Source organism: Zingiber officinale, chromosome 1B, assembly GCF_018446385.1.
Source record: "Zingiber officinale cultivar Zhangliang chromosome 1B, Zo_v1.1, whole genome shotgun sequence".
Lineage (NCBI taxonomy): Eukaryota > Viridiplantae > Streptophyta > Magnoliopsida > Zingiberales > Zingiberaceae > Zingiber > Zingiber officinale.
Window position 1 is genome coordinate 122,783,479 of NC_055986.1, and position 25,831 is coordinate 122,809,309.

General features: G+C 37.2%; 3 protein-coding genes across 5 annotated transcripts; 1 reads left to right on the forward strand and 2 right to left on the reverse strand.

Annotated features, from left to right (window-relative positions):
• The first annotated feature begins 8,555 nt into the window (after nucleotides 1-8,555).
• Nucleotides 8,556-12,340, forward strand: LOC121976348. Its single transcript, XM_042528480.1, has 4 exons — nucleotides 8,556-8,974; nucleotides 9,792-10,273; nucleotides 11,593-11,874; nucleotides 11,970-12,340. Exons 2-3 carry the CDS (start codon nucleotides 9,803-9,805, stop codon nucleotides 11,860-11,862), a joined length of 741 nt encoding a protein of 246 aa, XP_042384414.1. The 5' UTR covers nucleotides 8,556-8,974; nucleotides 9,792-9,802; the 3' UTR covers nucleotides 11,863-11,874; nucleotides 11,970-12,340.
• A 163-nt stretch (nucleotides 12,341-12,503) lies between these two features.
• On the reverse strand, nucleotides 12,504-13,425 carry LOC121993856 (protein MIZU-KUSSEI 1-like). The gene has a single exon (XM_042548160.1). It carries the CDS (start codon nucleotides 13,419-13,421, stop codon nucleotides 12,627-12,629), a length of 795 nt encoding a protein of 264 aa, XP_042404094.1. The 5' UTR covers nucleotides 13,422-13,425; the 3' UTR covers nucleotides 12,504-12,626.
• Nucleotides 13,426-14,580: 1,155 nt separating this feature from the next.
• LOC121976358 (probable ADP-ribosylation factor GTPase-activating protein AGD14) lies at nucleotides 14,581-21,960 on the reverse strand. Of its 3 annotated transcripts, XM_042528492.1 has the most exons (13): nucleotides 21,516-21,958; nucleotides 21,297-21,358; nucleotides 19,496-19,583; nucleotides 19,353-19,414; nucleotides 19,160-19,256; nucleotides 18,619-19,062; nucleotides 17,704-18,435; nucleotides 17,385-17,522; nucleotides 17,194-17,307; nucleotides 16,184-16,261; nucleotides 15,399-15,528; nucleotides 15,272-15,317; nucleotides 14,581-15,191 (listed from the first exon to the last, which is right to left on the reverse strand). In XM_042528492.1, the coding sequence occupies exons 1-13, from the start codon at nucleotides 21,609-21,611 to the stop codon at nucleotides 15,137-15,139; spliced, it is 2,142 nt and encodes a 713-aa protein (XP_042384426.1). In that variant the 5' UTR covers nucleotides 21,612-21,958; the 3' UTR covers nucleotides 14,581-15,136. The 3 variants fall into 3 exon arrangements, 2 of the variants coding, with proteins under 2 accessions (XP_042384426.1, XP_042384435.1); XR_006110612.1 differs by lacking the exons at nucleotides 14,581-15,191; nucleotides 15,272-15,317 and adding an exon at nucleotides 15,669-15,743 and having other exon boundaries at nucleotides 15,443-15,581; nucleotides 21,516-21,960; XM_042528501.1 differs by lacking the exons at nucleotides 14,581-15,191; nucleotides 15,272-15,317; nucleotides 15,399-15,528 and adding an exon at nucleotides 15,548-15,743 and having other exon boundaries at nucleotides 21,516-21,960.
• Between the last annotated feature and the right edge of the window lie 3,871 nt (nucleotides 21,961-25,831).

Below are 25,831 nucleotides of genomic sequence, written 5' to 3' on the forward strand. Positions count from 1 at the left end.
CGCCCTCATGCTCAATAAAAGAGTTGTTTGGCCAGCAGAAGTGAGAGAACTCATACACAAGCTTTTACGACTATTCTACGACCTCGTACTGATGCCATATTCAAGCTTCAATGATGCAAGAACAACACAACGCTGCTACGTGCTCAAATGAGTCTAGACTTTGGTAATGTGTAGTTATTATATTGCATAATTTTTCTATTACTTTTCCCCCGCTTATTAAATTCTAAGGTTGATAGTTTTGTTACCAACCTAATTTTTGTAAAGAAGTGATTTGATAGTAAATTATCCATCGGAAAAGTCCAAAGGACCTGAGTCTTAGAGTAGGAGTCGTTGAAGGCTCTGAACTAAGTAAAAATCAATTATGTGCTCTTTCGCTTATTTTTAATGTTTTTCCCCTATGTACTCGTCTCAAAGACCGTGACAATTAAGTTTTTTTTTAAATACACGTGATTCACTCCCTCTTATGTGCACATTGATCCTACATGAACTTCCTATCCCTCTAAAAAATATGAGATGTTTAATATCTTTCATTTAAATGTACTATGCAATATATATGTGAAGCTTAGTGATTAATGTTGGTGCAATTTTTCCTGGGTCAAGGTTGACTAGGTTGACTAAGCTTGAGTTGGCTCAAGCTTGAATCTTGATGTTTGAGTTTTGATATTTAATAATATATGGATATTACAGGTACAATTGTCCATATGGGAGACTGACAGCCAAAGGTTAACCAGAAGGATTAAGTATGTCAAGGTTGACCAGATACTTGATTGGAAAGTCCTAATTGGAGGTTAGACAAGGACATGTCCAATGGGAAGATTAGTAGAAGAAGAAATCCAGGTGGATCAGTGTTGACCGGACACTTAGTGTGAAAGCCCTAGTGAGTAAAACTAGGCAAATATAAAAGGTTATGGTGAGTGGAACCAGGTGAAAAGCCCTAGTGAGTGAAACCAGGTAGTTGGAAAGTCCTAGTCAGTGAAACTAGGTAGTGTGAAAATCCCTCTTGAGTGAAATCAGCCAGTTAGAAAGTTCTAGTGAGTGAAGCTAGGCAGTGAGAAAGTCTTGGTTAGTGAAGCTAGATAGTAGAAATCCAGATGGATCAAAGTTGACCCAACATCTGGCAAGTGAAAGTCCAAGTGGGTTATGGATGACTAGACATTTGGTACGAGATGATAAGTCCAAGTGACAAGATTGACCGGACACTTGGCATGAGGAGAAAAGTCTAAGTGACTCAAAGGGTTGACCGGACATTTGATGATAAAGTCCCGGCAGGTCAAGGTTGACCAGATGCTAGGCAATGAGGAGTCCCAACAAGCCACGGTTGACTGAATGTTGAACATGAGAACCCTATACTTGAGCTAAGCATAAGCAAGCTAGGGTTGGTTAATTGATCAAGTGATCGATTAAGCCAGAGCCAAGTTAATCGACTAGGAGAGTGCTGTGAATAAAGACGGCCCAATCAATCAGCTATGCCAATTATCGATTGGCAACCATTCTCGCGAGCATAGATAAATTCCCAATCAATCAGCTGATCAATTGGGATACTCCCCAATCGATCAATTGATCGATTGGGCTGGGTTTTCTCGTGAGATTCTAAGGTAGCCGAAATTGATTGATCAATCAATTTCGAGTCTTCTGCGAGAGCACAGAGGCATTCTGAATTGATCAGTTGATCGATTAAAGCATTCCCAATCGATTAGTCAATTGATTGGGATATGATTGTTGCACAGGTTGCAAGCTTTGGACGGTTGTGATCGTTGGGATCTGACGTGGCAATCGATTAGAAACCCTAAAAGCGTAGATATAAAGCGATGGCGAGTTCTCAGGATTACTTCTTATGTGATCTTGTACGAGGTTTTTTCACCTTTGGATTATTTCGAGAATGAGTGTTTTCATAGTGGAGGGTATGCTTGGGTATGGATTCTTAGATTAGTCACCTCTTCTTGAGGTGGATACCAAGTAAATCCTTATGTTATTATTGGAGAAGTTTGCTTTGAGATTATCCATTGCAAATCATCTTCGATGAAGCGAGATGAGCTATCCCCCCTAGCTCTGGAGTGTCCTAACAATTAACCCATTGTCATTTACTAGTGATGATAATATCATCAACATAGACTAAGAGAAAGACCATATTCATGGTTGTTTTGTAAAAGAAAAGTGAAGAATCATATTGACTTTGTGTGAAAGAGAAGGCGAGAAGAGTGTCGTAAAACTTCTCAAACCATACTCTAGGTGGCTGCTTCAATCCACACAAAGAGCGTCTAAGCTTACAAACTTCATGAGAACCTATCATTAATATACTAGGTAGAAGTTTCATGTAAACCTCATTCAAGGAGACATTTTTTACATCCATTTGATGTGAAGGCCAAAATTTAGAGAATGCAATAACAAGAGTGGTTCTCATTATAGCAACTGATGCGAATGTTTCTTTGTAGTTAAGGTCACATTCTTGTTTATTGCCAAGAGTAACCAATCAAGATTTGCATTTATTTAAAGACCCATCATATTTGAGTTTCACATTAAAGGTCCACTTACTACCAACAGGCTTAACATTTGGAGGAAAAGAAACAATATCCCAAGTATGATTTTCCTTTGTTTTGAAAGTTTTGCTTCCATTGATAATTGCCAACACTCATGTTCCATAGCCTATATCAATTGGGAATGGAAATAGAAGACAAAGTAGTAGACATAGCAATAGAGCTTGAAAAACCATACCTTTCAAAAGAATCATGAGGTCTAATGCTTCTTCAAAGAGGTGGTGGATCATTAAAAACAAGGTCAAAAGTCATGGGGAAATATGGAGGAACCTTAGTGAGACTTGTAAGAGGATCAAATATAGAAGAAGTATATCTATGATAGACATAACTAGGTTTAAACCATGGAGCCGATGTTGGTGACTCAGAAAAATGTGATAAAATAGATAAAGAAGAGAATTCTGAGGTATGTTGTGTGCAAAATAAGAGCTATTTTTTTTAAAAAAAAAAATGGCATTCCTAGAGACACAAGTTCGACGGGCATAAAGATCATAACAAAGAGAAATCCTTTTTGGGTTCCAACATATTCTAAGAAAGCACACTTGACAGATTGAGCAATAGGTTTATTTCTGTCATGTGCAAGAAGATGAACAAAGCAAACACATCAAAAAAAATATGAAGATTGGAATAATTTGATGCATGCCCAAACAAGCAAAAGTAGAGAGAATCATTGTTTAAGTTTGGAGATGATAATCTATCAATCAAATAAATGACAGTAGACAAAGCTTCACACCAAAAATGAGAAGGAATACAAGACTCAATTAGAAGAGTACAAACAACATCAAGAAGATGATGATTCTTTCTTTCAATTATGTCGTTTTGCTATATAGAGTGAAAGGACAATAACGTTGTGATATGAGCCTTGACTTTGAAGAAAAGAAATTGAAATTCATTTGACATATATTTGTTGGAAATCTTGTGGCCAACTAGAAGGCCCGTTGAATAGTCGTGCCCTCAATCGATCGCTTCCTACGTATTCGTTAGTACGCAAGTGAAAATACAATACTAATACGAATACGAAAGTTAATCTAAAAACAAGAAGGAAATGCAAATCGCTAACACGACGATTTACGTGGTTCGGAGATAAGACTTGTACTCCACGGCTATCCATAAGGTGGACGATCCCTATCCGTCAGTGGATTACCCCTCGGAAGACCTCCGGCTAGCTCACGTAGTCCTTTGTGGGTAGAAATACCTCACCACAACTCTCACAAAAACTCTTGAGAAGCTAGTACACTGGTAGACTACTAATAGGGGTTAACCACCTATTTTTCGTCAACCTTAACCAAGCTCCCAAGACTTGGTTATATAGGTCACGAGTTGGAAAACTCCGCCTATCAGTCGACTGGTGAAAGTACCAGTCGACTGCCCTATGTGGAGATTCGGCCATTACAACTCAATGATTCGATACCAGTCGACTGGTGAAAATACTAATCGACTGCTCCACACTGGTTGAGCGAATAGAGGTATTCTATTCACTCCCCATATGATTGCCCAGTCAATTACACCAGTCGACTGATGAAACTATCAGTCGATTGATATCCGAGTACAATCTCTTAGCACTCGGACCCTCACCCTTACGACTCACTTGACTCTTCCTTGTAGCCTTGACCTCTCGCCTTCAAGCCTACTTCATTTGGCTCTAGTCCCTCGGATGCATTCAAGATCGCGGCTCGTCCCTAATGCCGCGTATGTCTCGAAGTCGCTTCCCTCGGCCCTTGTCCTTGCTATCTTGTCCACGGTCCCTTGGATGCTCCATCCTTCACGGACCTGAAACCATCAAGCTGAATCATATGTGTGTCCTATAAACCTGGACAACTCAAATACACATATTAAATACAAAGGTGATCCTAACTTAAATCCTTTGCCCAAACATCAAAACTCATGATTGCACGGACCATTGGGTTTGCTCCAACAATATTCACCACCTGAATCTAATTACAAGATTTTAATTTTGGTAGAAAATTATGTTTTAAGTAAAACATGAAAGGCTTGAACACAAAAAAAAAAACCCTCACTTTTATACCGAAGAAAATATACCTAAGTAGAGTAAATGAAATCATCAATAAAGATAACAAAGTATTTGTAATGTTCATGAGAAATTACAGGAATAATACCTATACATCAATGTGTATGAGCTCAAAAGATTTGGTGATGCAGTTTTTATACATCAAAAAAGGAAGTGTTTTGCTTTTACCAAGTTTGCAAGATGCACAATCAACAATATCATTAGAAGAAGTCAAATTTTTATTTCCAAATAAACTAGATCTAAATAAGACTCGAAGTACGTGAGAATGAGGGTGACCAAAATGTCCATGCCACACCTGATTATCACATTGAACAACATTACAAACAACATAACTTGATACCGGAGAGGGAGATAAAAAAAAGGAAGGAGATTTCCCATTTTAGGTCCCTTCGCGATCTTCCCAAACACTTGATCTACACAAGACAACTAGAATTTGAAAATTGAACATTACAATTGTTGTCATCTAATTGATCAATATATATAAGATTAGTGGACAACTTAGGAGATACAAAAACAATATTAAAGAGATAGAAATATCACCAACAGCTATGACGGGTAAGAAATTACCATTGGTGGTATGAATATAGAGATCTCCTTTATATTTTTTAACATTTTATAAAGGTAAGGCAGTGTTGGTCATGTGATTAGAAGAACCAAAATCAAAATACCAAAGCTTAGGATTAGAATTTTTATTACCCGAAAGGCCTAAAGCAGAAAGGGCAGAAACTATCATTTATTGAACTATTTCAGGAGTAATAGAAGATTGACCAGGACTAGGAGCATTTGAGGAACCAATCAGGACATTGTAGGCAGTTTCAGATTTCTTTGGAGGCCGAATGGAACAATCTTTGATGATATGCCCTGATTTCTTATAATAATTATAGAATTTTTTAATACAATTAGTGTAAATGTGCCCTAATCCTTTACAACTATAGCATTGGACATTAGTCATATCTCTGCTTCCTTTAAACCTCCCTTGAGCAACATTTGTAACAGGAATTGGAGTAGAATGTTGAGCTTTTTGTTCTAGGACAGCTTGTGTAATGAACCATTGTTCTTTCCTGAGGAGCTCTCCCACACAAATATCCAATAAAGGAACTGGCTCCATGCTCATCAGGTTGGACTTGATTGCTTCAAACTCCCCCCTAAACTTCATTAAAAACTAGTCACGCTTGCTAGTCTCATGCATCCTTTGGATAACAATGAGTCCTTCAAAAGATATACTTACATACACAATATTAGTGCACTCAGTCCAAATGTTTCCAAAGGAAGAATAAAACTCTTAGATTGACATACTCCCTTAACTGAGCTCACTCGACTCGAGTTTCAATTGAAACCTTTATGCTTTATTACTTTGGTTGTAAATTTTCTTCAAGCAATCTCATATTTCTCTAGAGGTCTTATAAGACTTGAGATTGAGACGTATGGAGAGTTTTACACTTCCAAGGATCCAAGACATAATTTGAGTATCCTTCACCTCCCATTTCACATATTTCTCCTTCTCCTTCTCCTTCTCATTGTTGGTGTAGGATTTGTCCCATTAATATGACCCGATAATTCCATTTTCTTGATAAAGATTTGAAATTAGAATGTCCGGGAAGAATAGCTCTTTTCATTAAATTGAACAAGAAAATGTTCAGATTGTTCTACAGGCATGATTCAACCAGAAACAAGTACTAAGAGATCAAGTCAAAGAAAACATACCTAGAAGAAGAACAAAACAATATACTAAAATCTTGGAGCTAGAAACTAGACACAAGATGAAATGATCTTAGAGTTATGATACCATGACAAAGAAAATGAAAAAGAAATAGAAGAAAATTTTTGAAAAATATTTTCTCTCTCATTTACTAAGAGAACTACAATATATAGATATCAAGGATTAACAAATCCCTCAACCCTAGGGTCTAACATAGGAAGAAATACAATAATGATTACAATAATGAAAGAAATAATCAAGGGATTTACTGCTATAAAAAGATAAAAGAAGGATAAGTAAAAAAATATATTGATAATATTATGTAAGGAAAGAATATATTGACAATATTGTAATTGACAATATTGTATCCTATCGTACTATTTTTTATAAAGTTATATCTAAATTTTAGTTGGATGCATTTATGGTATTCTTGATCTTATTCTTCACTAGTTGCAAGTGACTTTTATGCAAGGTAGACTCATCACGGACAATATTCATTTAGCCCAAGAGTTGTCTATAAAGCACATTTCTCCGAAATGTATTATGAAGATTGATCTTCGAAAAGCTTTTAAGTCGGTGCATTGGGCTTTTCTTCATGAGGCACTTATTGGGCTGAATTTTTCAAAGCAGTTTATCGCTTGGATTATGGAGTACGTAACTACTACCTCTTTCTCATTGGCTATCAATGGAGGGTCTTTTGGTCTTTTCCAAGGAGCCTGAGGACTACGACAGGGGGATCTTCTATCACCTTACATGTTTAGGATCTATATTGAGATCTTTGGGAGATAGTTGTAGTAGAACAAGATGCGGTCTGGTTTTAGCTTCCACCCACAGTGCGGGCATCATTTAGCTTATGCAAATGTTCTCCTTCTTTTTAGTCGAGGTGATACAGCTTGAGTAGGCACATTGATCACATGCTTTTAGGACTTTGTTTCTACTTCTAGACTTCAAGTTAATCGTCTAAAGTCTAATATTTATCGCTAGAGTTTATGATATGACGCAGAGTAGACTTCTATCCATCACAGGAGGAAGACACTATGCCTTTTAGGTACATCAAGGTTCCACTAGCTGCACGTGCTTACAGATAATTTATTATAGTCCACTAATTGATTCTCTGATCTGACGGATCAACACCTAGCCAAGGAAGATATTATCTTATGCAGGCAAGACACAACTTATCAATTTAGTACTTCAGGGTGTCGAGTGCTTCTGGCTTTCTATTATGCCACTACGTCAAGGTATCTTTGACTATATCTACAACATATATCGGTCTTTCATGTGGACGTCCAAGAACCTCCTAGTGTCTTGGGCGGATATGTGTAGATCGAAAGACGAGGGTGACATGAGATTCATAGACTTATGGGCATGGAACTTAGCCCTCCTGGCTAAGGTTCTTTGGAGGATTCAAGAGAAGGGGAATGCATTATGGATCAAGTGAATACATCATACCTACTTGACTTATATTGATTTATGGTCTTGGCAGGAAACTCATTCAGATTCCTAGTTGATCAGTGTTTACTACAGATAAGAGATCTCATCCTTGAGACTACTAGGTCATCTGAGGCTACTAGACAGAGACTGACAAAGTGGTTTTCACAAGATGATGACATCTCTCGGACTTATGATTTTATCCGAAGTCTAGTCCTAGGGTGCCATGAGCTTGGACAATGTAGAAGTCTTACGTTCAACCAAGTCATGTAGTCACTTTCTAGATATTGACATAACGAAGACTCCTTATCAGAGATCGACAGGAGTAATAAGAGGATCGACAGTGCATGTGCACGTTTTATGAACATGTGCTAAAGATACCAGAATATTTATTCTTCCGGTGCCCTCCTCCTCCTCGATTGCATATCTATGACGAAAGATTGAGGTTAGCTGCATATGCGTCTAGAGATATTCACATATTGGAGGGCAATCCATGTATTTGGATGGTATTACAAAGAGAATAAGATGGTGACAAAAGACTATTATTTAATTTTATCATCACTGATACATTAGGTGTATAGGGGATTTGAAATCGTAATTTTCTTTACTAAAGATAAATTAAATATAAAAAAAAAAAGATATTCAAGAGGGTATATATTAAATATCTATTTAGATTTGGTACACCTCATATTTTAAAATCTCTCTGTGTTTATCTGATTTTTTTATATATGATTTACCACTTTCACTTTGTAAAAAAAAAACAGCTCGCATTACGTCATCGGTCCGCTGGCAGCGACCGGCTTGGATAACACTGCGGCAATTTATACGGACTACGAAATCATCCCTATCCCATTTAAGCTGTCCCGCCCCCTACACTACCCATGTTGTAACGATTGGATGGGAACGTAAGTATAGTCCTCCTCCTCCTCCTCCTCCTCCCACCTCACCGACCGGAGATTTCGATCCTCTCTCTTTGCATGCGATCGAGTGAGTTCGGAACTCAGGGAGTGGTGGCGGATTAGGGCTTCGCGCCATTTCGATTCGAAGAGCATCGACAATGCCTTCGGTGCTTGGAGAAACCCTCGACCCACGAATGGCTATCCCCTCGTCTTCCGCCTCGCTCACCTCCTTCTATGGCAAATCCAGATTCAATCGTCTTCAACAGAAGTGTCACAAGTGGAATAGTCGTGGTAATCTTAGCTAACATTTGCTTCTCGTGGGGTGCTATCTCGTCGCTTTAGGTATTTGTTGCTGCTTGCTGCTGGTGATTAAAGAAACGTGACAGAGGTATTTCTTTGACTTCTTAATTTTTTTATTCTGTTGATCATTGTTTATTGAGTGTTGAATTTTTTTTCTTTTTAGGTTTATTAGGAAAAATTGTGTTTCTATGCGATGTTCTTTTTGTGCTGTAAGACTGGGATTTTTTTTCCCTTCTCGAGGATGCGTGGCTATGTAATCGCTGTTAGGTGAAAACCAGATTTGTCATGCAGAACTCAGTAGGTGGTAAATATGCTCTGATGCCACGTATTTAATCAGGTTCTACAACTGAACAGTTAGAAAGTCTTGGATAGTCTAGTTTAATGGTCAAGAAAATAGGACTGATAATCCCGTTGCAGTTTTCCATGGATGTAAATGATAATTGCAACAGGGAGAACGAAATCGTGTTATTTTATTTGCTTAAGTAACCCTCGTATCTTCTTTTTGCAGCTAATTGGGATTTCTTTCCTTTGCCAGAATTATGTCAACTTAAACATGAATGACATAGCTATGTAATTGTTGTGAATTGAAAACAAGATTAGTCAGTAGATACTTAGTAGTTAGTAATATGCTCAGATGGCATATATTAGGTTTACAACTAAGCAGTTTGCAGATCTAGGGGATACCTATTTCCCATTTGCATCAAAAGTTTTTTATGTTATTTTTCACCGCTTTAAAAAATTCAATCTCTTGTCAGATGCATTGTCTTATAACAATCCCCTTTGTTGGAACATCATTTTTATAATTATGCTGTAGAACTTAGCTATTGCAATGATCCTCCTTTTACTTCTTCTGATATCATATCATTGATACAACTGATTGTTTCAAGCAAAAACCTCTTTTACAGGATCATAATTGATGGCTAGTTGTCAGTCTTGCAAAAAGATAGCTTCCAGAGATTTTGGGACTGATCCATCTTTCTGCACTCCTAATTTTAGGGAATCATTGATGAAGCATAAATGTAGTACTCCTGTCATCATTGAAAATATTGTGAAGAATATAGCCTTGGAGGATCTTGACATTTTATCTATTAATGAGCAAAACGAACCTATAATTGGAGAACTTGGACGAGTTTTAAGTGGAATCTTTCATGTTGGTGATTCATATAAGGGGATATGCGATCATGATCCTGCTACAGATAAGGATTCTTATAAGGGGGTACACGGTCATGTAAATGAAATTGACATAACTTTTTTGGACGACAATAAATGGGAAGATTTTGACAAGCATACTTCTATACACATGTTGGAACATCCGCAATCACCTCTTTCCCAGGATGCAAGAGAATCACCAAGTAAAATAACGGATGCTGAGAGCTCTGTAAAACCTGTAAGTTCCTTTCCATGCCAATTATTGCATCTATCTGCTCTTTAGATTATGCTACAAACAAACAGATGTTACACTATATTGTTGCTTATGGTGTTAAGAAAAACCATGGTCCTGATGTTATGTAGTTTTCCTTCCTAATGTTATGATGAACCTCATCCTTGCATTGACAGTTGCTTTAAAAAACCTCTACTTACATCTCTTATATAGCAGCATATGCTTATGCAATGCGGGACTGCACATCCACTTGTGCCTACCAAAGGGTGATAGAGATTAAACCAATCACTTGTTGTAAAGTCCATGCCCTATGTTGGAAGTTAATATTGATTAAACTTGTTTTTCCAAATAAAGAAACAAGATTAGAGGTTAAACGAATCACTTGTTGTAAAGTCCATGCCATATGTTGGAAGTTAAATATTGATTAAACTTGTTTTTCCAAATAAACAAACAAGATGCTGCTATATGTATTGCTTAGGTCAACATGCAAGTTCTTTGTTATACAGATTATACTGTTGGTTATCATGCACTAATATTTGCTTCTTCTTTTTTTTTAATTATATGTACTACTTAGACTAATATATATATAATTCTTGTTTATATTGGTTGTTTATATTGGTTTATTTGAATATAATATAGTAGATACAAACTCATTTTCCTTGACATGTCTTATAGATTATTGTCAATATAACTAATGATCTTATTTGAAGAAATACCAACCACATTCACCGACACATGCTTCTGCATTGCACATATGTATTGGACAGTGAGTGGATCCCATATAACCTCCATATGCTTTATGGAACCTTCATGTTGATGGAAGTTTGAATGGAACTGAAAGGGGAATGTTGTTGTTTTTTAGAGATGAGTGGGTCTACCCTAGGAGTAATTTATGCTTGTCAACAAGCTTGGTTCTTGGCTTGATAAAAACTCATTTATGTTTGTTTGATAAAAACTCATGTATGTCAGCCAATTTAATGTTTCGAAGTTGGCTTGTTGGATAAGGCTTGATGTTGTTATTGTATTGTCTGATATAATATTTCAGTGCTTGCTTAATGCTTACGAGTTTTTCAGATTGTTTAAGTTTCTTGTTGGAGTGGTACCTAGTTTAAGGTATACTAGAAATTGATTAAACTTGGCTTCATGGAGTTGGGTTGGGTTAGAATTTTAGCTCTATATTCATTGAGAAATTTGATTTACATTGATCATCCTGTATCACAAGACCGCTCAATTTATCAAAGGTAAATTTTATTCAAGGACGAATATTTGATGCATATAGCTTTACATAGTTAAATCGTATAAATGGCTCTTTTTGGTTTGTCCAGTGTACTCCAAAGCTTATCTCGGCCATGAAGGGGAGCCGTGAGCAACTAGGCACGCAGCCAAATAAAAAATTGAGTGTTAAGTGGTCACCCGATGTATATGATCCACCAGTTACATCTGAGTCCCACACCGTGAAGGAGCATCGTCGTGGTTACAGGATTGTCAAGAAAGAACCTCGTAAGCAAAAGCACAGCAAAAACAAGTCCTGCAAAAGCAGCAGCTGTGACAGGAAGTCTCTCTCACGGAAGAGCATGGGACAACATCGACTGTAGAATGATGATGATGTCATGGCCTAAAACCTTGATGCACAAATCATTTAGCATTCTTAGTATCCTAAGATGGATGAACGTCTGATTTATTGTTGTCTTTATTATTTCAGGTTAGCAGCACTCCAGGAAATAAGTGTGCTGCCCAATCAAATGTGGAAATCCTGGGCTATACTCCGATTTGACTGACACGAAATGTGGAAATAGCAACGATGTCGAGCCTGCTGCTAGGCTGCAAATCTCAGTTGCCAAAGCCAGCGCAGTACCATGAAAGGAGCAGCTACAAGTTCTTCCCAAGTAATATTTTAGTGCAGTTTTGATTTTGTACTTGATCCTTTCTTGAGTCTCGTATGTATCCCTCTAGTACGTTCCATTGTTTTACCACCCTCGACTATGTTTTTTTTTTACTACATTTTGTTTTTGTCTGATCGTGCGATGAGCTAAAGTGGTGAGTTCTGTTATGGATTGTTAATTTCGTGATCAATTAATGTTTGCAAAAAATCTGCGTTTAATAAATTCATAGTTTTCCAAATTGGTATTGAAACTCGGCCAGGTTTGACTGATTGTGTCAGGATACTCAGAGCCGACTAAAGATTTAACCATTCTGTCCCTTGCTTGATAAGTAACCAACTTTCCAATCTAATTAGTTATGATATAAGACAAATTACAACACAATACACAGAAATCTGCTTTGTACACGTACACAATACCCGTACACAATACCCGTACACACATAGAGAGAATGCACGTACACGTTGCAGCAGTTGTAACTAGATCCTAACTAGGAAGAAGCTGAGCTCGGGGCCATGGTTGCCGTCGGGATTGAGCATGTAGAACGTCTCGGAGTCCTTGTTGCCTACCACCCTGTCGAAGTGGGCCCGCATGTACGTCATCTCCCCCTCCACCGGATCGGTCATGTCGTCCGGCAGCACGCCGGCACCCATCGACACGGTGTACAGCATCCGCATGACCTCCAGGTCCCTCTCCGACGCCTCCCTCCTCACCGCGTACCCGATCTTCCTCCCGTTCACGAACGCCGTCCACACCGGCTCCTCCAGCAGTTGCTTCCTCTTCTTCTCCTCCTCCGCCGCCGCCGCCGCCTTCTTCTCGCACTCCAGCGCGATGCGCAGGTGGTCGGCCCCCATCTCCTGCATGAACTTCCCGGTGGGCACCGCCAGCTCCAGCAGCAGGATGGGGATGCTGCGGGGGCTCTCCTGGATGGCCAGGCTGATCCGCGACTTGCGGTGGCCGAAGAGGGTGCCGGTGGTGCGGGCGGCGCCGCTGATGTGGCCGTCGGCGGAGGTTCGGCTGCCGCGGGAGAGGCCTCCGCCGCCGGCGGCGCCCGGGAGGCGGCAGGCCGCGGGGGTGAGGATGGGGAAGGAGCGGAAGAGGGAGCGGACGGCGCGGAAGGACAGCTTGGCGTTGGGCTTCTTCTTCTTGGGCTGGGCGAGGGTGATGGTGGGGCGGGGCGAGGAGGGGCAGTCCCCGGAGGTGGACTCGGGGGCGACGGCGGGGCTGGCCATGGCGCGCAGCGTCTGCTCTTTGGAGAGGCGGCCGTGACCCATGAGGTGGATGGGTTTTTGAAACGAAGAGTTATGGAATGCACGACCACCATTGCCATTTTGACTCTCAATTTCTTCTAATTGTTTTTTTTTCCCCTTCTTATCTCGGGTATCATTAACTTTGAACCAGGTATAAAATATTTGTTATATTCTTCTTTCTTTTGATTTCTTAAAAAATAAATAGCTAAATCAAAGTTGAGTGTAATAAGTCAGTTTACACGAAATGAAAAAAATGAAAGGAAGTATAGAATAGAAGTTACTAACTTACTGGGGCTCAAGCTCTTCTCTATTTGATTTCTAAAATCAATCGAAAAAAAAATCTGCATTTGTATGAACATATCGTTTTTAATTTTTTTTTACACTAATTTACTTCATCTGCATATATCATTTATTTATTTATTTATTTATTTATTTGTTTATTATTATTATTATTATTATTATTATTATTATTATTCACTCCTTAGAAATCTTCATTAGATGGTCAATGGGATATTTTACATCTAATAGAAATCAACCTAGATCTATTGATAACAACACTCTTGTATAAATTAACTATGTCAGCCCGCAGATGCAATGGCCATTATTCACTTCTTGAAAATTAAGAAGATTGATTTGTGATTAAAACAATATGTTATTTATATAATAGTTGAATGAGTAGGCTGACTACTAGTATGTTAATAATTAATCTCAAGAAAGCAGTCATGCAAGTCCCTGTTCGAAAATAAAAATTGATGAGTGGTGAGCCATGTTACCCTGGTGTTGAACGATCAACTCTGCGTGGTGAACACGTTCAGACTCTACATTTAATGGAGAAAGCAGTTGCTTAAAATCACAGTAAATTGGGTTTAATGTTTAAAAAGCTAAAGTAGATATAATAAAAATACCAATGTCGCGTCTTGACTCTTTTTTTTTTTTAAATAAAAATAAAAATTGATTTGTTTGATTATTTTCTCATGTTATTTTGAGTTTAAAGGACAAGATTTTACAGAACATTTTGATGATCCATTTATACTAAAATAGAAATGGACCTCCCCCCGTCCACCAATTCACTGGTCCAATTTTATTCTCAAAATGAATAAATTTCAAGAAAAAGAAAAAAAAATTACTAGAGAATTAGGAGAATTTAGCTTCACCGAAACTACCTTAATATAGACAGATGAGCTTTCCTAAAGGTGCATATCTCAAGTCTGCACAATAGCAAGCATTAATAGACAGATGAGCTTTCCTAAAGGTACATATCTCAAGTCTGAACAATAGCAAGCATAAGACACCATCATTCACCACCTCAATAGGCCCTTTCAAGTTGGTTCTTCCACAACAACATTCTGTTCAAGGAAAATATACAAACACACCCTCAGGGCCGGGAGGTAGAAACTGTTATCCGAACCATAGGTTTCTCTTGTGACCAAACTATGATTAAATATGCATACTGAAAATAGCAAACCCACGAATCCAAGCTAAGAACAACGTTAAGGAGATATTCAACATCACGAGTGCACCACCTATTAAGCCTTTAGCTATCCAGATTTTGGCTGACTTGAAGTAGATCAACGGGCAAATGCGGCCGTGAACAAAATATGAACCATGTGTTTTCACACTAGCTTTAGACAACTGACTTTTGCAAACATACAAATGAGGGGTAAATGATTCAATCAAAAAGTTAACCCAGATATGCAAACTTTAGCTGAAGCCACAGATTCTGCAGTTGGTCCCAAACTTTATGCAAATGGATTCTTGTCAACAGACGCACCGTGCCCTTGGGGAGTAAAATTTCTGCAGATATTAGTCCCCATTATCATAATGAAGAATATTCTGACCATAGTTTGTATTACGAAATGATAACCACAACTTACACGTAATGTGTGCTCCGTCCCTGCATAGGTACTCCTTGCACCTCCCCTGAACATTAATAAAATGAAATATGGATGATGGATACAACAAAAAAATGGAACAGTAGAAACAACCATGTTTAAAATTTACCTTCAGGGAAGGAAGAAACAAATGTGGTGGCAGCATTCTGAGGATACCATGGCTGACTTGCACCAGCAAAGTAATCATTAGTCAACTGTGTGCTAGGCAGTGCAGCTTCAAGAGAACTCATATCCAGGAACTATGAAATCAAGTTAGCATATCAAATTGACATCTTGTACAGGTCTTGGAACACTAAAGACCACACACGATAAAAAGGCTTTAGAGAGCTTTCAGAACTGCGGGCCTATGAAATGCATAGCAGGAACTCAGGAATATTACACTGGTATGACATCTTAAGAAGGCACCACCTCATGCTGCCAACCATCATGATAATAGGTTCATCTAACTGGAGCACTGGCACCGTAACTTTGAAAGTTATACAGCCTCTAACCTCACATAATTTGACAAAATAGGCAATAATACAGACATTTCTATTATTCAGTACGTGAACTACATAAATAAATAGAGTAATGACTTTCTTATTGTGGTTGTAATGATGCTATCACCAGATTTAACATAAAAGTATTATCCCAATCAAGGAATGTGCTTTGAGGTTTAATGTATCCATGAAAATGTGGAGCTGAAAATTGCATCACTGTTAAGCTATGAGATGGTTAGTGAACTACATTCAGAACCAGTTGCAGGCGGAGGGATTATACCCTCATAATGCATGTTAAAATTTTGTCATTCAGCAGAGGTTAGTGGTCTATAACTATGCTATCACATACATAAATTGAATAAATAAAACATTTTGCCACTATATCGAAGAGAAAAAATCTAGAAAAGGAACATACTGTATTCATGGAATCCATGTGTGCTTCATATGGTTGATCAAAAGGATTTGTTGACTTTTGAGCTATAGAGACTCCTCCCTGTCAAGGATAGAACTTCATTTTATCAAACAAGATACAATTTCATCTAGCATAGTGATGACTTATATATGGCTCCTGCAAAGAATATGTTTTCCTTATATAGCATACACAACTAAATTAATTTAATTAATCAACACTGAATAGCCTAACTATGACTGTACCAAATTTGACTGAAATCACTGTTACACATATATTTGTGAAACATAGTGCTGGTTACTCCTAAATAGGTTGAATATTGTTATATTACACTTTTGATGGATTGACAATTAACCAGTATTTTCCAGTTTCACAAGTACCCTCTCAAAAAGGAAAAGAAAGCATAACTTATTGTTAAAAAAATCCAGAATCTAGATGGAACCTGAGTGTTGTAGAAAGAGGCTCACCAGGTTACACCTACAGATAGTACCTGACACTAGGCAGAGTTAGTTTTAAGCAATTGTTTTCTCACTTTGTTTTCCATGTTTAAAGTTAAAAGAATCTAGCATGCTCTCTGCTGAGGTCAAGGTCGGTACCATGTTCACTGACAAATTGCCCATACGTAAACCCTGATTGACCAATAAGAATGTTATCTATATAAATTCTAGTGTTCAATAGAATAAACCATGAGTTTGATTTTTAAGCAAGGATTTGTGTGCAATCTGTAAAACTTGTGTAAGTTAAATGAGTAATTTCAACTCACTATAGTATTCAATGAGAGTTATTCCACTTGGGCATTTTGCTGCTAAACTGAATAATATGCATTAGAATTGAGAGATGAGATGTGATATTATTCAGTTTAGCAGCAAAATGCCTAAGTGGAATAATGCTAATTGAATACTATAGTGAGATAAAGCAAATATCTAGTTTCGTGATCCTTTGACAATATATGATAGGTGAATAACTACATTCAACAAAGCAGAGAGCTAGAAAAAGGTTTAGAAATTACTACATACCATGAATGGTTCAACCATTGGAGAAAAAGTTAGCTCAGCAACACCACCCATTGTCTGACCAAAGCTAGGAGTTACAGCGTTTAGGGCAAAATTTTGAAACCCATCATTATTGTTCTGCAAAACAATTTTAAAATCAAGAAATCTTAAAGAAGATAGCAGAAACATTGCTTAGGAAAAAAGCATGGTATCACCTCTGAAACAGTCTGTTTTACATGAAGATCATGCAGTGCAGACTCAGATGCAAAAATCCATGGTCTACCATTCAGAGGTAGACCATGAGCCGATGTCTCAGCTAACTTCTCACTTGAAGTATCAAATGCATTCCACAACTGAAAAACAAAAATGAAAAGAAAAAAAATAATGGAAGAAAATAAACAAAAATGAAATCTAAAATCATGGTTCTAGATCCATGGAACTGGTCATGCAAAATTTTCTGGTATCAGACTCTAACTCAGAGGAGAGATAGCTTATTCCTAAAAAAAAATTAAAAACTGTGTATAAGTAACCTACCAGCGAGTCATTTTGCTGGAGAGGTTGTGAGTGCCCCTTTAAATCTAACTGCCATTGATTGAGCGCTACTGGTAAAACTCCAGAAGCCATAGATTTTTGATCTGGGAATGAGGCTGAGTTGTTCTGTAGAGATGTCAATACACCTACACTCCCCTGCATAGCACTTCCAGAAAGGTCTGAAGTAGGTATGCCTGGCTTCAGTGAAGAATCAACCTTCACATGGTGAGGTAAGTCAAATGTAGCCCATCCTACATTTTGTGTCATTGAAACTTCTGCTGATTTATGCTCGATATGGATTGTGGATGAGTACTGACTATTGAAGTTGTCAAACAAATCTACTGGAGATGAAGTCCCTAATTGTTCTCCAAATGTTGAACCGATAGGATCCTTGTGTGCAGTATGAACAGAAGCAAATGACTGCATAGAAGAAAAAGCAGGTGTATTCACCCGTTGGGTTCCACCTGAGTAAACAGGTTCCATGACAACATTTACTGCTGATGATGGAGGTTGTTTACTGAAGTCGGCAAACAAATCTACAGATGGAACTGAAGCCTTCGGTTGTTGCATCAATGATGAACTAAATGCATCATTGCCCCCAGGAAAAGAACCAGATGATTGTGTGGAAGAAGCAAGAGCAGATGCTTTGGCATGATGAGTTTCATTGGGAAGCACAGGTTTCACAGTAACATCTCTTGAACTCATGGAACCAAAGGTACCAGCAGATAAAGTTCTCTGATCAAGCAAGAAAATAATTACACTTGTAAATGATATGTCTGAAAAATCCACACCAAACAACGAAACAGGTTATTACAATATTGTTAAAGTAGGATCACGATGTTTGGGACATGACAGGAATAGGGTACCACACGGACATTATGGGATCCTAGAGTACATTGTAGTGAAAGGATCACAAACCTTGGGAGATGAGACATTATCTAGATCCCTTTTGACAATAGATTCTGTAAGTTGATTCAATTTTTGAGGCCTTGCATCTTCAATGGTGTCCCTTGTTTGGCGTAAAGTGGGGCTGCAGTGGCCAAGTTCCTGAGAATTTTGCGACTGGCCATCATATTTAAATGTATCACCTGCACTAGACACTGAGCAGTCTGACATTCTTGACCCAGAACTTTCATTGGCAAATCTATCTTCATATGCTTGCATATGTAAACGACCCGGACTATATACAGAACTATTCATTTTTACATCATAATGCCCTTGTTCTGATCCTGGTTTCCTGTTCAATGTGCCAAATTGTTTTCCATATCGCCTTTCCTCATACTGATAGTCATAGGGAGGACTCTGAGAAAAGGAATGGTAAGAGCTGGCTCTTCTCTGCTCAAGTTCATGATTCTTAAAGCTCTGTTCAAGCCATCAATAAAGCAAAGGTAAGAGCATAGGCCAGGTGGCCCAAATCTGAAAGAACAGCTCTTCAATGCATGAAGAAAGATTAAATAACCTCCATTTCTCTTGGTGGCTTGCCTGACGACTTCCGCCCAGCATATTTCTTATCTATGTAAACATCTTTAATGAATTCTCTAACTTTATCGGGATTACTGCAACATGAACATCATAGATTAAGAACACAATTTAACAAGAAACTATTAGATTGCAATTCAAGTTACCAGCAACTCAGAGAGTACAAGTTTTACCTGCTATTTGGAAATCTCATCCTTTGCATATCCCAATTTGTCAAAAAGTTTTCTCTTGCAAGCTGAAAAAACCATTGTTGGTTTATGGTGATATAGCATATATCCTTGATTTTTTTTTTAAAAAAAAATGCAATTTGCTTTACCTGATTACCTCCCTTTTGAAGAGCCTCCACCTCTTGTGTAGTAAATTTTGCCATGGAAACCGACTTCACCCGGTGTGTAAATTCACGGCTGTAATGTGAACAAATTATATTAAAGTTAGTTGTCATAACTCATAATCCCAAACAACTACAAAGGCATAAATTATTGCCTTAATACAAGCATTCCAAGTTTTAAGATGATACAAAATCTAGAAGTAAGTCAAGTGTAAACCATGTTAATTGACTTAAGTATTGATATCAAGTTATCAACAATTACATCCAATCCAATGGATCACCTTGAAATTTTTGAGGTTACTGCTAATTTTAGCACAAAGAAAGCAGTCTCTATATACAGAAGATAACAAAAATGAGGTTCAGTGGACTCCTTTGATGAGGCTATAAAAAACTGTGTTTGGGACAATTAGCTTAAACAAATACTAGAAAAAAGTGAAGAATGGATGATGAAATTATTGGTTTAACTAAGCAGTATATATGAACTGACTACAGTTAGGTATACCAACTAGATGGATACCACATCCCAAGTTTCTAGAGCAACCAATTACTAACATTATGGAAATGCATTGTAGACAAGCAACTATCTGGTCAAAAATCTGTTTTCATCATCACCATATTTACTGCATGTCATTTCCCAAGGAAGGGTGTAAGCTCAAAACAGATTGGAGAAAAGCAAATGTCATAAATAAAGAAACAAAAGCTGACTTCATCAGGTACAAAGCAGAATATCAGATGCAAGGCATGAGGAACAAGATCAGTAGAAGCACACAGAGGAATTTGATTAAGAACCATAGCAATATAATAGGTTCTCCTGCGTTAAAATACTGACATGGACAAAGACAAAACATAGACTGTCAGCTGGGAGGAACAAAGCCATCTTTAGTAGGAGCTCTTACACATTCCCTTCTTTGTCATAATTTTCTCATGGCTTAAAAACCTGTTCTTAGCTGTTTAGCAAGGACAAGAATCTCATTCTGCTGACCAACTGGAAAACAAAACTGGTTGACACAATTACAGATCTTCTTTGTGCGTTTCTCCTCATCCAGAATTAGTGGAGATGACCTTCTTCATCCTACAGTGACGAAGCAAAACACATTGAGATTGGAAGCTTCTTTCTCCAACAACAATGGATATGATGCTTCCTCCATTGACAAGTGTTCTTCCTAGGATTCTTACGGCAACAGAATTAGAGTCTTCTTCAGTTCTTCCTCTTGTGTTTCTTCTTCCTCCTGCTCCCCCTCCTCTTCTTCGAAGCACAAGATCCCTTGGCCCCTTCTACTATTGTTGTTTTTGTTGTTATGGCCCAATAAGTATAACTTAACTATTAACACATTGTATTATTTATTTTTCTTATTCACTCAATTTTGAAATTTTTTTGTCTGGATGATTTAGATTGATAGTGCAAGTAAGGTTTAAGCAAAGCCAGGCAGATACAATCTCATAACAATTATATAATAAACTATTAAAAGCACAGAAGGAAAATAGGCTTCCAATCAAACTCATGTGGCCAAGCAAAACCAACAGGTCTGGTATGGATAAGAAATCAAGTAAAACTATTTATTTCAAAAATCATAATAACACGACCACAAAATAACTTTGATGGTCCATTAAATGGATCTTCATGAATAGAACAAAGGTCCTTGAAAAAAAAAAAAGACATAAAAATTGGAAACCATCTTTCACAACAAATCATCTGAAAATTTTCACAGAAACACGACCATGTAACTTTGCAGGAATTTTTTTTCTAAAAAAAAAGAAGACGATATAATAGGGAAACGCAAGTACTCACTGAATCCCGCTGCATGGTGTGCAAACAAAGGTCCAAAAGTTCGTGCAAACATATTGCGGCCCCTGGGTTGATTAGGAACAAAGGGGTTAAGGCATCTATCAGCAGGGTTTTAGAATGCTGCTATGGAGAAATTCAAGTATCCAACACGGCCAGCAACAAACATAGCAGACGGAGAAAATATGCACTGTAAAACTAATGAAGCAAAATAAAAAAAATTACCAGGCTATTACAGTTAATGCATTTTCTGTTCGGCGGGAGCTTCATAAGACCTCTAATAATCTTCTCATTCCGCTCCTCCTCTTTTTTGCTACTCATTTTCCCCCGAATGCGTAAAGAAATAGATCCAACAAACAGCAATATACAAATGCAAAAAACCTAAATAACCCAATCAACGCCTAGACATATTGATTCTCGATTCCAGAATCCGGTGAAAAACGAATCGCAGTGCAATCGATTCGAGCAGAGGATCCAAGGAGAGAACTAACAGCTTCCAGTCGCAGCACACAAAAGCACATCAACCCCAGAAAACAAGGAACCGCCGAAGACTGAAACCCTGGATTTCGCCCGGTAGCAAGCCAGAACCACGAAGCTGCCGAACAAGTTCCCCTGCGTAAAAATGTTTAGGGTTCCGGAAATGGGAGAGCAAGGGAACGAGATGACGAGACGAGTAAGTATTTATATTTAATCAGCAAATTATTATAAATGAAGTCCTTTTAATGATTATATTATATTAAAAATAATATTACGGAGTAAAAGATATAACCTACGTTTCAGACAGTTTAATATCTTCTGCCCAGGGGGTAAATGAGTCAAGTCACATGTAAGTCACACGTAAGTCACACGTAAGACAGTTTAATATCTTGAGCAAGCAACCCGATCAAAACTCGGCTAGTTTGAAATTGCCTTAGCTCGAGCTGATTTCTAACCGGCTTGATTAGAAATCGAGTCCGATTAAAATTTGACTCAAACTTGAAGTTGGTTAAGATCTAGTTGATCTCTAACCAGTTTGATTAGAAATCGAGCCCGATCAAAACTTGATTCGAGTTTGAAGTTGAATGAGCTCGAGCTGAGCTCAAGTTAACTTAATTAGAAATCGAGCTGAGCTCAAACAGGCTTGATTAGAAATCGAGCCGAATTTTAGCCCGGTGGCTCATCGAACCAAAACAAGTCATTAATAATATATTTTTTTATAATATATAATATATTAATTTATTTATTAAAAATAATAAAATAATATAAATAAATAAAAAAATCGAGCTCGAGTTTGAGTCTATATTTAACTTGAGCTCGAGCTCAACTCTACAAGCTCGAATGAGCTCAACTTGAATCAAGCTAGAATAAATTGAATCGAGCCAAGCTCGAGCTTAGGCTGGCTCAAGCTCATCTCATTTACAGTCCTAGTCAACCGTAAATTATGAGGGATATTTTATTCTAAGTTAGGGCGGTAAACAAGTCGAGCCGAGCTCAAGTCAGCCTAGGCTCGAGCTTGGCTTGACTCAATTTATACTTGCTTGACTCAAGCTCGAGCACTAGCTCTAATTTTTTTATTTTTAATAAATAAATTAATAAAATATATATTATTACTAACTCATTTGATGCGACAAGCCGACAACCCACTAAGTTAGTAATAATTAGTTTCAAGCTCGGCTTGATTTCTAATCAAGTTGGCTCAAACTCAGTTAACTTCGAACTTGAATCAAGTCTTGACCAACCCACTCGCAAGCGGCTTAGCTTATTTGCACCTCTAGTTATAAACCGAGCTCGAGTTGATTTGATTAGAAATCGAGTCGAGCTCGAATCAAGCTCGAGCCGGCTTGATTAGAAATCGAGCCAAGCTTGAGCCTAATTATTTCTAGCTCGGTGGCTTGTCGAGCCAAACAAGTCAGGAATAATATATATTTATAATATATAATATATAAATTTATTTATTTAAAAAAAAATCGAGCTCAAGCTCAATCCTACAAGCTTGAGTCGAGTTAGTATAAATGAGTTGAGTTGAGCTTAAGCCTAGGCTGACTGAAGCTTAGCACAACTCATTTACAATCCTATTCTAATGCAACGGTCCTTTATACGAGGATATCATATACCCAATAAAATATTTTGGGTATCGGAATGAACGTTTGGTTCTTTCTTAGGAATCAAAATGGGAATGAGAATAATAGTATCATGGAATATGAATGGGTACAAGAGCATCCACATCAACTACCCTATCCAAAGATTTTACCCTAAATTTTGGATAGGGAAGCTAAAAAATATTTACATTAGCTACTCTATCTATTTCCTAACTTTAGATTTGATGAATAATAATTATCTAAATTTAGAGAATGAAGTCTCTATCCTAAAAGTAAAATAATATTTCTTTTCAATATCTCTCTTTCCACTTAATTCTTTTCAATCTATCATTTTCCACTCATTCCATAAATATAATAATAAAAAAGAAGGGTAGTTACTGTAGTGTGTAGTGAAAATTGATTATCTAAATTTAATAAAGTGAATTATTTACCTTAAATTTTAAATATAGTGATAGGGAAAATGATGTGGGTGATATCACTCTTAAAGATAATGTTTGGTTAGTTAAATATTTTTTATTAGAATGAACCAAAATTTTCTTTTTTTACCCGTAGAGGAAAATAAAAGAAAAAAATAAATGCGAGAGAAAAGTGAATGAGAGCGAAAAATATAATGAGAGAGAAAGTGTGAATAGAGCTGTAAACAAACCGAGTCGAGTCGAGCCGAGCTTTGGGGTGTTCAAGCTTGTTTAATAAGGTAACCAAGCTCAGCCGAGCCGAGCTTAAAATGAGCCAAGCTTTTGAAATGAGTGTTCAAGTTTGGCTTGGTTTATGTTTTATGAGCTTGAGCTTGTTTGAAATTTAGCTTGAGCTTGATTCGTTTAGATGTTATCAAGCTCTCAATTCAAGCTTGGCTTAAGCTTGGTTTATTTAGATGTTATCATGCTCTCAATTCAAGCTTGTTTGATTATTTGAAACTTTTAGTTATTTGATTAGTTATTAAGCTTGATAATTTAAATTCATTTTTTTTTATTGTTTATTTAGCATATTGAAAGGAGTTTTATTAATGAATATGATTCATGAACATTGTTCATAAATATTGTTCATGAACGTTGTTCACGAACATTGTTTACGAACGTTAACGAGTTGAACATATATATGTTCAAGCTTATTTGTTTAGCTTAACGAGCTGTTCAAGCTTGTTTGTTTAATTAATCTTATGTATATTGAACAAACATAACACAAGCTCTTACCAAGCAGAACACCAAACTTGTTCACGAACGCTTAGTTCATTTACAACCCTAAGTGTGATGAAAGATAACAAAGAGCAGGAAAGTGTGATGAGAGAAAATGAAGAGAGTGTGATGAGAGAGATTAAGTAGTGAGAAAGTATGGTGAGAGAGAAAGCATGATGAGAGAGAAAAATAAAAAGAGAGTGTATGATGGAAGATAATGCATGATAAGAGAGAAAAGGGTGGAGAAATTCATAAAAGAGAATGAGAAGAGAGAGTGTTATGGAAAAGAATGAAGGTAGAGAAAGTGCGATGAGAGAAAAAGGTAGAGAAAGTGTGATGAGAGAGTGTGATGAAAAATAAAGTGTGATGAAAAAATATGGAGAGAGAAAGTATGATAAACCTAATTAAGCTCATTGACTAGCCTTGGAATGACTGGCCCAACCCCAGGAATTTTCCCACTGGTCACTAGGGTAAATCGAGAAACATTCACGGTGGACAGTCCAGAATCCTAGCATCTTTTAGTTGATCGCCTCATTTGAAGAAATTTTTTTTACATATACGCCATAGCTAGGAATCGAACCGCGGATACTTGGGTGACAACTTGGATGTCCTACTGGTGCAACATAGCCCCAGAGACGTGGAAAGAGAAACTATGATAAGAGAGAACAAGAAGAGAGAAAATGATATAAAAGAAAAATTGAATAAATATATTAATGATATTTTCGTCCAAAATAATTTAAATGATATCTAAGGGACCGTTTGGTTCAAATTTGTAAATCGGAATGATAATGAGTTTGATCATAAGGTCAATATGAATGAAAATCGAGATTATATTATCCGTATTTGGGTTAAATTAATATCAATAATGAGAATCAAATAAATTTTTAATTTTATCCTTATTAATTAATGAATTAAAAAATAATTTAAGTTTTTTTTTATTTTAAATAATTACAATATAAACTTTTACTTATTTTGGCTTAAAAAATAACTTCAATGTAAGATTTTTTATCGATAATTTTAGCGCTTCTATTTTTTTTCCTTTTTATTCTTTCGTCGGCACATTTCTCTTTCCCCTTCCCTTTTTTATTCTTAGGATGATTGATCTAAGGGTGTAAATGAATCATGCCGCTCATGAGCTATTCGAAGTTTAATTCAATAAAAGTTCATTTGAGCTCGTTTAATGAGGCTCGTTCAGATAAACAAACCAAACTCAAGCTTCATAATACTCGGCTCGTTAGCTCATGAACACATTCGTTAAGCTCATGAATCAACTTTTAAATTAAAAAAATAA